This window comes from Montipora capricornis, chromosome 10, assembly GCF_036669925.1.
Source record: "Montipora capricornis isolate CH-2021 chromosome 10, ASM3666992v2, whole genome shotgun sequence".
Classification (NCBI taxonomy): domain Eukaryota; kingdom Metazoa; phylum Cnidaria; class Anthozoa; order Scleractinia; family Acroporidae; genus Montipora; species Montipora capricornis.
Window position 1 is genome coordinate 14738626 of NC_090892.1, and position 10000 is coordinate 14748625.

The following is a 10000-nucleotide window of genomic DNA, read 5'->3' on the forward strand; positions in this document are numbered from 1 at the left end:
AGATTTCCAGGAGCTGATTATCCAAATCCTGGCGGACAACGTAATTTATGTACAAACGAATATAAAATCGAACACCCCCACCAGATCTACCATTAACAGTCCTGTCACAACAGATCACCATCATAGTGGCCCTCATCTTTTACGTCCTGGTCAGAAATACTCCCGTCTAGTCTTGTCTCATTGATAGCCAGCAAATCAATGTAATTATAATTTAAAAGAATACGAAGTTCATCTAAATGTTTCAGTAGAATTGTGAAGGAAATCAATTGACGATATGCACCAGACCGATCAACTCGAAATTCAACACCCCCCTCCCCCTGGGCAAACCACGGGTACTTGAACTTTTGACGATTGGATCGTTCAAATTCCCGCCCCCTCCGGCCAAAATACTGTTTAAATGCCCTACCCTGTCGTCGGATTTGTCTGTCGGTCCCCAACTTTTGAAAACCTTTTTTGCAAGCCAATAGCTCACAAATGCTATATCTCTTCCTTTAAACTCTTCACGTGTTTTATGGCTGTTAGCGACTTCGGCGCCAGAAAAAAAATAATTGAAACCGGACTCTTCCGGTTCAATTTTCCCCACCCACGCAGGCAAAGGTCAAATTCTCCACTCCCCCGGGCACAGAAAATAACCAAATGCCCTGGATAGGCGCATTATGATTGACTAAATTACTTGCTAAAATGGCGATACCCCAGCTTGCCAAGATGAAGCTTCAGATTGTTAACGCACGTTTCATCAATGTTTGGGTGTTTAATAAAACGGAAAAGAAATGACTTAGAGAAACATTTGACAATAAAAAATTGCGACAGAACATTTCTTAAAAAGCTAAGTAAAAATTGACGACGTTTCGACGTTGTCGTACATGAAAATATCGAACGTATGGATTTTGGACGTTCAAATTAGGTTTGAATTTGTTGATGTAAAGCATTTCAAACTCTAAACAAATTTGCCTTAGCACTTTCTGAGAATCTTGAAATGAACCATGCGCTTCCTGAAAATGTTTGCCGATTGCTGAATTTTTGTGTTTAGCCACTCGTTGAAAAAAGTTGTCGGGCTGTGTAGCCGACATAATCTGCATCGCACAGATCACATACAAAATGATAAACAACGCATTGCTGATTGACAATTGACGGCTTGGCTTCTTTAGGTTTGAGAACTTGTTCTAATTTCTTGCTTACAAAAACTGGCTGCAATGTGGGGCCAATCTTATTACTAAGATCACGCCACTGCCTCCGAACAGCATTAGCTGAAACTTGATCTTTGAATGGTAGTCTAACTGACTATATTGCTCTCGTCAGTATTTCTCTCCGTTATGCTTACAGAAGGGTTTTGAGGATCAAAATGGAAATAACATATTCTGTAAGACTCCACGGGTAATCAAGACGGCTAAAAATGGAGTGCAATTTGGCGCATTCTTCACTCTGTTGTGGAAGATAGCGCGGTGTAGGATAATAACGAGTCTATAGCGTTTATCAGTATGACTATGAAAATGGCTTGCTCTTCATAGTCATACATTATAGGCACAGTTTTTTACACTAAACATGTTACTTATATAATTAGGATAACCTTTACAAGTGTGAGAGCTTGAACTAGGCACCTATGCTCATTATGCTAGGCATACCTATGCTAGGCACCTATGCTTATCTATTTCTACTATGCTTATTTATTACTATTATTAGTATTTTTAATACTAGTATTTTAAAGTTATGCTCTGACAAAATGTCCTCGTAAGTGATAGAAGACTAGTTATTAGTACATAATAAAATTACTATTCTCTAACTTATCTTATAAGGTCTGATTAATTCCAATGAGGAGTGGACTACAATAATCGAAATGGGGAAGAATATATACCTTATAAAGTTTAAGTGCAGTTTGACTATCAATAAAATTCCTAATTTTGCGGAGGGCGGCTATCTTCCCATGAACTTTACTAACAACCACTTTGATATGTGGAGAAAAGGTAAGCTTGTTATCAATCGTAACTCCCAGCAATTTAAGTTCATTTCTAATTTGTATATTAGTTGACCTCATAGTTATAAATGGATTTACCAAGAACCATAGCCTGCGACTTAGTAGCATTAATGGCAAGGTTTTTATAATATCATCATGCCATTGCGATAGTCGCGATAAGTCACCATTAATGTAGAATTCCAAGGTCGTCGGTGAGTTACTAACAACATAACCGGTTGTGTCGTCTGTATACAGCCTAAGTTCCATAATCTTAGTTATGCGAGTTATATCATTAATACATATATATATTAAAGAATAGCGGTGCCAAAAGAGAGCCCTGCGGAACACCGCACTTGACTGTACACCAGCTTGAGTAGACGTTCTCTATTTTGACTCGTTGCTTCAGATCAATGAGGTAAGAGCGAGTTAATTCAAGGGAGCGTCCTAGAATCCCATGTGCCTCTAACTTCCTTAAGAAAGGGCGGTGGCATATAGAGTCGAACGCCTTAGTCAGATCTATGGACACTGCAACAACAGTCTGTCTTTCTTTGATGTTGATCTTCCAAAACCCAATCGTAAAACCGCCTTTATGCCGCTAAAATCAAGACCAAAACAATGTTCTTGACATGAGCTTTATTTAAAAATGTCAAAAGATTTTAAACGAGAGGGCTACCTATCTAAACGGCAGTATTTACTCGCTGTTTCCTCCCTTTTTCTTGATTTTTCTCTGTTCAGACATTTCATTAAGCTTCTTGTCCAGTTTTCTATGAAGCTGCGCTTTACGAGTAGCATCTGAAGCCTTGGGTTTTGCACTGGTTGGCCTGTTGGCAAGATACCTGGCTCTTCGCTTAGCAGCTTCTCCGCAGCCATGCACTTCGGGAATATGATGCGATAAACAGTAAATCCTGCCACAACATTGACACGTCTGGCCTAGAGTCCTTACGCTTTGCTTACAAACATCATAAGCGCATTGCGTATCTAGTTTGGTGAAGGAAGCTAACAGCTTGTCGAAATCTTCTTCTTCTTCACGTTTCGGGGCAGAGGGCTTCGTCTTAGCGCCTGTTTTGTGCGGTTTGACAGTTGTCCGAGAAACTGAGGCGTCCTTACGCTCTGTTATGTCGGTTTGCGCAGTCTTTGATTTCAATTGTTGTTCACAGCGCAGCGAGTGAAGCTCAAGGTTACAACTTGGTACCCGTTTCTTGCACAAACAACAAGTCTTCAAAAATTCGTCATCCACATCATCGCCTATAGAGTAAAAAGGAAACAGTTGACGGAAATTTAGCCGCGACAACAATATCAAACATCCTTAATTGAATCATGAAGACACAAATTTCATTCGTTTGGGAAAAAATATTAAACAACAACAACAACAAAAGGGCGAGAAATTGTGCGCGATCAGGCGTTCTTGGAAGAACGCGAAAAGTACTTTTCTCTAAAGAAAAGAACGCTTGACCGCAGGTTAGCGGTCCACCAACCCACTGAAAAGTAGTACCCACAATGACCCGATCGTTGCTTCCTTAGATGGCCTCAACAATAAGCCTTCCATTTTTAGAATGATTAGAAAGGACAATTTTCCATTTATTTCGTCAAAAAAAATACGACCGGGCTATTTCGAGAAACGCTAAACACCACACGTTTTACAGTTAGTGTCTTGGTCGAATAAAGAGATTTAGTATCACATTTACTTGAAACGGCAAACAGCGCGCGAACGGCAGGATGCGCTGCTTGTCAGAAAATTATGAGCAAGAAATGGCCTGAAGTCAAACAAGTTTCCTTGAGTTTTGGCAAAACGCAAATTTCAGCCTGAAGTTTGTCACTTCCGTAAACGCCATGCTGAATCTCTCTTACAACTACAGATATGAGCCTACAATAACTGAAAGCAAGCCATTTTAAAATCGGTAAGCAGAACTAACAAAAGCGACTTATGGATTTGAATAAGAGTGCGATCAACACTACAAGTTTTTCCTCCTGCGCACGCGCATTAGGTTTGGAGGGCGACATTCTCCAAAGTGCGCATCCTCGGAACAGAGAACTTGAAGAGATTTAGCCGTACTTTTCAATGAAATAAATGTATATATATTTGAAGAGCGGGTTATCGCACTTATCTGGACAATTTAAGCAATTCTATCTCAGAGACGCATGTAAAATTCAGGCAGCTTCATCGAGATTCTAACCCATGACCTCTGAGATGCCGATGCAATGCTCTACCAACTGAGCCTTGCACCTGCATTGTAAACACTTGAATCTTTCTGGTGTCTGTAAGAGACAATTGCTTCACTTGCCCAGCTACATGAAGTGCGAAGATCACTTCTCTCATTAGTCGTACTTTTATAAGGTCGCTAATAGGCCAGTTTCGTATTCTAACGGTTGGACTGGATCTAGCGTGAAATGGAGGCTATTGCGGGCAAATTAATTTGCATTTGAAAAGATTTGCCCGCATTAGCCTCCATTTCATGCTAGATCCAGTCCAGCCGTGAAAATTCGAAAATGGCCTATTAAAAATAGTTGACACTACATTCACTCGCCCCAGACGCTAAGACTTATTCGACGTAGAGCCCTTTCACAAAAAGGATCTGTATCGTGATCCCTAAAAGGTGCTTGTACGAAATCAATAAAACTTGTAACGATGACCGTTTAGCTTTACGTCAATTGGACCGCTAAGCTACAACATCCGCCGGGCGAGGGTTTTGGATATCACGTTTCGTAATGGTAATAGTACTGCGTGGATTCCAATTTGATCTGTAATCATACGAGTGATAACACGAGTACGATTACAGACCGAATTAGAGGACGAGAAGTCCTATTACCAATTAAAATTACAATTTCCGAGAAAAGACGAAGAGCCAAGTTATGAAAGAAAGGGAAAATTTGCATTAAAAGACTGACAAAGGAGGCGTAAATTGTTTAATGTCGCTCTGAAAGTAAGAAAGAGTAAAAAGGGAATAAAGAAAGAAAGAAAGAAAGAAAGAAAGAAAGAAGGCCCCAATTTAGGAGTCTGTACATTGTTTCTATGGTGATGAAACCAAGGTTGTGAAAGGTTGATTTAAACTACAACTTTGAATGTGATTGGCTTATTGAACTGTCCGATAACAACTTGGCAAGTGAATTAGTGGAGTTTTTAAACCTATCACAATCGGGGAAATTGTAATTTTTATGATTAACGATACGTTTCAGTTATCATCAAATTGATAATTCACATTTCAAGATTGCAACAGCAGAAATTGTCTCCAATAATCATCGATCAACATGAACAAAACTGTGAAAGAAGTTGCCAGAATCTTTGACCAGGAAAATAAGAGTTAATGAAAAAATTGAAACGTGACACTTCCTTCACCCAGAGTATGAAGATTTACACACCTAAGAATTGTAGAAAAGACAATCATTTCTCTCCTTGGAACACTAAGTAATAGCGCACTAACTACCAATCAAAGTGATCATGAAATCAAAGTTTACAATTAGTACTTTATGAACTGCAATATCCAATGAAACGAAAGCCATCCATTTGTAGATCGGTGCGTAAACTTCATAATTGTACATATGCACTGCAACTAATGAAAAAGTATCGGGCATTTTGGCGTTCTGCGAGAGTTAACTCGGACCAAAGGTTTTCCAAACATGATAAGAATACTGACTAACAACAAACCTTTAGACATTGGTTGCAAGGCTTTTCTAACCACAATATATCTATCTTTGCCTTCTCCTTGGCTTTCATGGACAAGATTTAACTTTTCAGCAATGCAGTGAACATTAAATCTTTGCTGGGAGTTCAAAGTCTTCGGAAATGGAAGCTCCAGCTTTGACGCATCTTGCACAAAATCCGAAAGTTCTTTCTCTAGAGTTTCGAGGCTGTATTTTGCTGTTGCAGAAGCTTTCGATGATGGAGGCTGTTGAAAGTCATTGCTGTTATTACGGACTTTGACAGATGAAGAGTTATTGGAAAGACTACTTTCAAGTGTGGAAGATGACGTATCCAATTGTGTCGTTTCGTCACTTTCTTTTTTGTCGATATCGACTTTGGTGCTTGTCGTGTTGCTCCCGAATTTTCTTTCAATCTTCAAGTCGTCGCTCTCTTTCTTATGACTTTCGTTCGCCTTTAAACCATTTTTCTTCTCGCCAGCTTTACTGATTTTAGACAAGAATGAATCATATTCTCGATTCTCAAAATTACACACTGGTTTTGAAGCGTTAAAAGTCGGTAGTGAATCCCTGATGTATTCATGCGCAGAGCGGACTTCTCCCTGGGTGCTCATGTAATCCATCAGAGATTTTAGAAAGTCATCGTGACTAACAGTCTCAGAATCAGCAATGACTGCAAGATGGCGCCGAGCTCGTGTGATGGCTACGTTGATTCGCCTGTGTTCTGCCAAAAAACCGACTTCCCCTGTAAGTAAAAAGGAGAGAAATATAAATTAGCACTAGAGTTTCCGTGTCCATAGATAAACAGGGGAATCTGAGTGTCCAAAAAGGGAACGAAACGAATCGTCCCAGATTTCTTGAGCCTTTTTGATATATTTGAAAAGATATGCAATCATTGACCGCCTGTCAACCTGAAACCTCATATTTTCTCGAACGAAGGGCTAGCGCTGAACCGCACCTTCGTTCAAGATTCACCCCCCCAAAAAAAAGTAGAAGTGGGTTTGTCACGAGATTAGGCTTCAGAGTTCACATTTTACTCGGGATGCATAAAAGAGTACGAAAATGCAAGACTTTGTTCATTTAGGCCCCATTGATCTCTGAACGTGTACAGATGGAGCTAAGGGCCCTGCGATTAGTCTCCTTGGCCCCTACACTGGAAAGAAGCGTCCACAACGACAACATCAAGGAAAATGACAATTGAATATATACAATTGCGCTATGCATGGTAACTCTTCCGAGATCATTCTTTTGCCGTTAACGCGAGGCGATATCTCTCTCTTAGCGAATTGTACCATAACTGGGGTGGTACGGTGTCTATACGAACGGTTTTGAGGTAATATTTAAAGATTAACTGTTGTATTCTCACGTTATCGTCAAACCTTTGATTCTTTAGAAGAGTACAGCAAAAATGTAAAAAATTGCGTCGTACGTTCAGCTCGATTATATTCTTCACGAAACGTTAAAAAATGTCAGTACCACTTAGTATCAACAGACAGTGAAGGTGCTGGGGAGGACACACAGAGAGAAACACCGTATTTTTAAATCTACCTTACTCCCCGCTTTTCCCTTATTTTCTTTCTCGCGGGGTGGGAAGAAACTTGTCAATGGCCCTGTTTCGAGTTACTCAAATAAGGCGTTTTTAAATACGAAAGTCGAATAAGCCAAAAATTTGTGCCAATTTTCGGCAAGTTAGGAACAAGACCAAAGCAAATTTCTACTTGCACACCCACGCTTCCCGCGCTTTTGTGATCGGCTCCCACGCAGACGTTCTTAGAGCTTCGTGACGCGTTCCTCCCCCACGAAAGTCTGCTGAAACGAAAAACGACTTCCGTTCGTGGATTACGGACCAATCAAAGGCCGTTTTCCAGTTTTGGGTAAAATCGTGTTTTGTTTGGCATTGTTTCGCAGCATGTTGTTGGCTACGCAAACACAATTAGTCAATGCTGATTGGTTTCTTTCAATCGCAGGCAAACAGCCGTTGAATGGAAGTGGTTTTCCGTTTCAGCAGACGTTGGTGGGGGAGGAACGCGTCACGAAGCCTTAAGAAGTCTGCGTGGGAGGCTACTTTTGTGATTGGTCAGAGAAATAACTTTGACTCGATTGGAAAGCGATACCTTTGTTATTTGAGCGAACCAGTGAAATGACAACCGCTTCTTTCTCTCTTCCTTGAAATCCATCTACGGACTTGATTTCCAGAGCTGGGTATTTGGACGCTAAGCGTAACCTCAGCAAGTCTACCTATACACACGGAAAAACAAAGACATTCTTCATGCGGTGACTGAAATTAAATGTGCTTTCGTCGTAAAATACACAAGAAAGTTGGGTGATGTTCGGTGTAAGACGCACCAGTGATGTCATAATGCTACCCACACCTGGCACAGAAAGGTAACTCTGGTTTTCACAAGCGGCGCAAGCACAGGCGCAAGCACAAACAAAGCACAAGAGATTCGTGTCAAGTGAAAACGAACCATAACTCAAGCACAAGCACACGACGCAGAGACAAAGTTTCACTAGTAGTTCCATGTTCTCTCTCTTACAACGCGGCGCTACCAGTGGAATCTGAAACTGGTCTTTTTCATTGAACGAACATCACAGCATGCGTTGTGCTTGCGTTACGTCCCGTTTTCACACAACGCAAGCGAACGACAGCATAAGCGCAATCACAAGGAAAAGGAAATTTTTGATCCTTGCGCTTGTGCTTGCGTTCGCTTGCGTTGTGTGAAAACGGGACGTAACGCAAGCACAACTCTCTCTCTTTGAACACGAAGGGCCAGTTGACAACACTCACCTGAAGATTGTAAGGGGCAATGACAGCGATATCAGTTGGTTGTAGTCCAGCGGAAATAAGGGCAGTGACATGTGAAGCGACAATGTCAGCCTCTCCTTCATTCCCTTTAGACACTTCATCTTCCACCTCTTTTTCACTGACGTCACATCCGGTAGTGTCAATCAAGAGAAGGGGAAGTATAGTCTCTTCGGTTTCCTCTATTCCAGGAAGGTCTTTCAGTAGATGATTTTTGACAGAGGCATCTGCTTGTAGCCGACCCTCGTATAATTTCTCTGAAGACCACTTCATAATCGCTTCATTCATTCTGTTTTGAGAAAAAGTGAACTCGTATCTGTAGTAAATGTAGACACTAAAGGTACCCTAGGTGTAAAAGCCTTCTTAAAAAAGGTCTCTGTGAGTTGTACTTTCTAAAAGGAGCTTGTATAACATCAAGCCTAACTGGAATAAACAAACACACGAACCTGCCAGGAATGCACTAAATAGAGAACTGCCTTTTCAGGTCACGAGCATCACTCGCCTGCTGATGTGGTTATACGCTGGTTATTTAAACATACACCCTTAGTTTTTCCTTCGTATTTCATCCCAATCTTGAAGTGCTACTATGACCAAAAAATCAATCCTTTTTTTTGGATTTCAAATCTAAACAATAAGTAACCAACTATTAAGAGACCTGTTTATTTTTACTGGAATTTTCCTATTTAGTAGTTCGCTATTACTAACTTTAAAATCTTGAGAGAGCTGGATCGAGGAGAAAATGACGTCAAAGACTCACTAGTTTAAGAATGTAATGAGTGTGTACGCGGCTGAATTAATGTGGAGCACAGGAGTTTCGGATTTTCAGACTTTTAAACTCTTATTTTGCCTAAATAATAACCTCTATTTGCACGCTAGCGAGTAAATGACGTCTCTCTTCCCTAGATCCAAACCTCTGAGGTCCAATCAGTTTTGAACATGGTGGACCGTGAAATCCAAAACTTACACTCAAGGCAAACAGCCTTTGGATAAAAATCAAAGCTCCAAATCTTACCAGACAGGTGATAAGCAAACACACTTTCAAATTCTGAAGAAGAAAGTAATTTTTTAATCACGGTAGCACGTGGTAGAGTAGCATATATTTAAGGAATTTATTTTCCACGGTCCATAGCCCTTTCTGGTGCGTACCTATACTGAGTAGTTAACATGCGTACAACATCATCTCCTAGCAACTTTATGAGTCTCTCCATCAGTGTCACTTCAAGGCCCTGCTTTGCTGCTTCCTTTGATATTATGGTGGGAGGTAATTGAAGGTGATCACCAGCAAGGACACATCTACAAAGGAAAAAAAAAGTAATCAGGTGACCATAGAGTGGTTTTCAATTGAGTGTCGAAAGTAATTAGTGAATTACTTTGGTTTATGATTACTTCACTCACTGATTGGTTCAAAGTTCTCGCGACATTTTTTCAACCAATCAGAAGTGAAACCAAAACCAATCGTGGCTCGCGCGTGCAAGTTTTCCCGCGCTTTGTGTCGGCTACGTGTAATTACTTCCAGTTTGATTGGTTTCCTGGATTGTCTCCGACCTTTTTGATTGGCCAAAGTAATTACTTTGGTTTTGGTTTTACGACACTCAATTGAAAACTGCTCT

At 40.6% G+C, this 10000-nt stretch overlaps 1 protein-coding gene across 1 annotated transcript in view; it reads right to left on the minus strand.

The window, feature by feature from the left end:
• Positions 1–2569: 2569 nt before the first annotated feature.
• LOC138020024 (DNA-binding protein SMUBP-2-like) overlaps positions 2570–10000 on the minus strand; it is a 16622-nt gene continuing 9191 nt past the window's right edge. The window contains exons 7-11 of the mRNA XM_068867014.1: positions 9537–9683; positions 8376–8679; positions 7702–7825; positions 5595–6332; positions 2570–3196 (exon numbers count right to left, since the gene is read on the minus strand). Coding sequence (XP_068723115.1) covers positions 2643–3196; positions 5595–6332; positions 7702–7825; positions 8376–8679; positions 9537–9683 — 1867 coding nt within the window. The 3' untranslated portion in view covers positions 2570–2642. The remainder of the gene's footprint in view (positions 3197–5594; positions 6333–7701; positions 7826–8375; positions 8680–9536; positions 9684–10000) is intronic.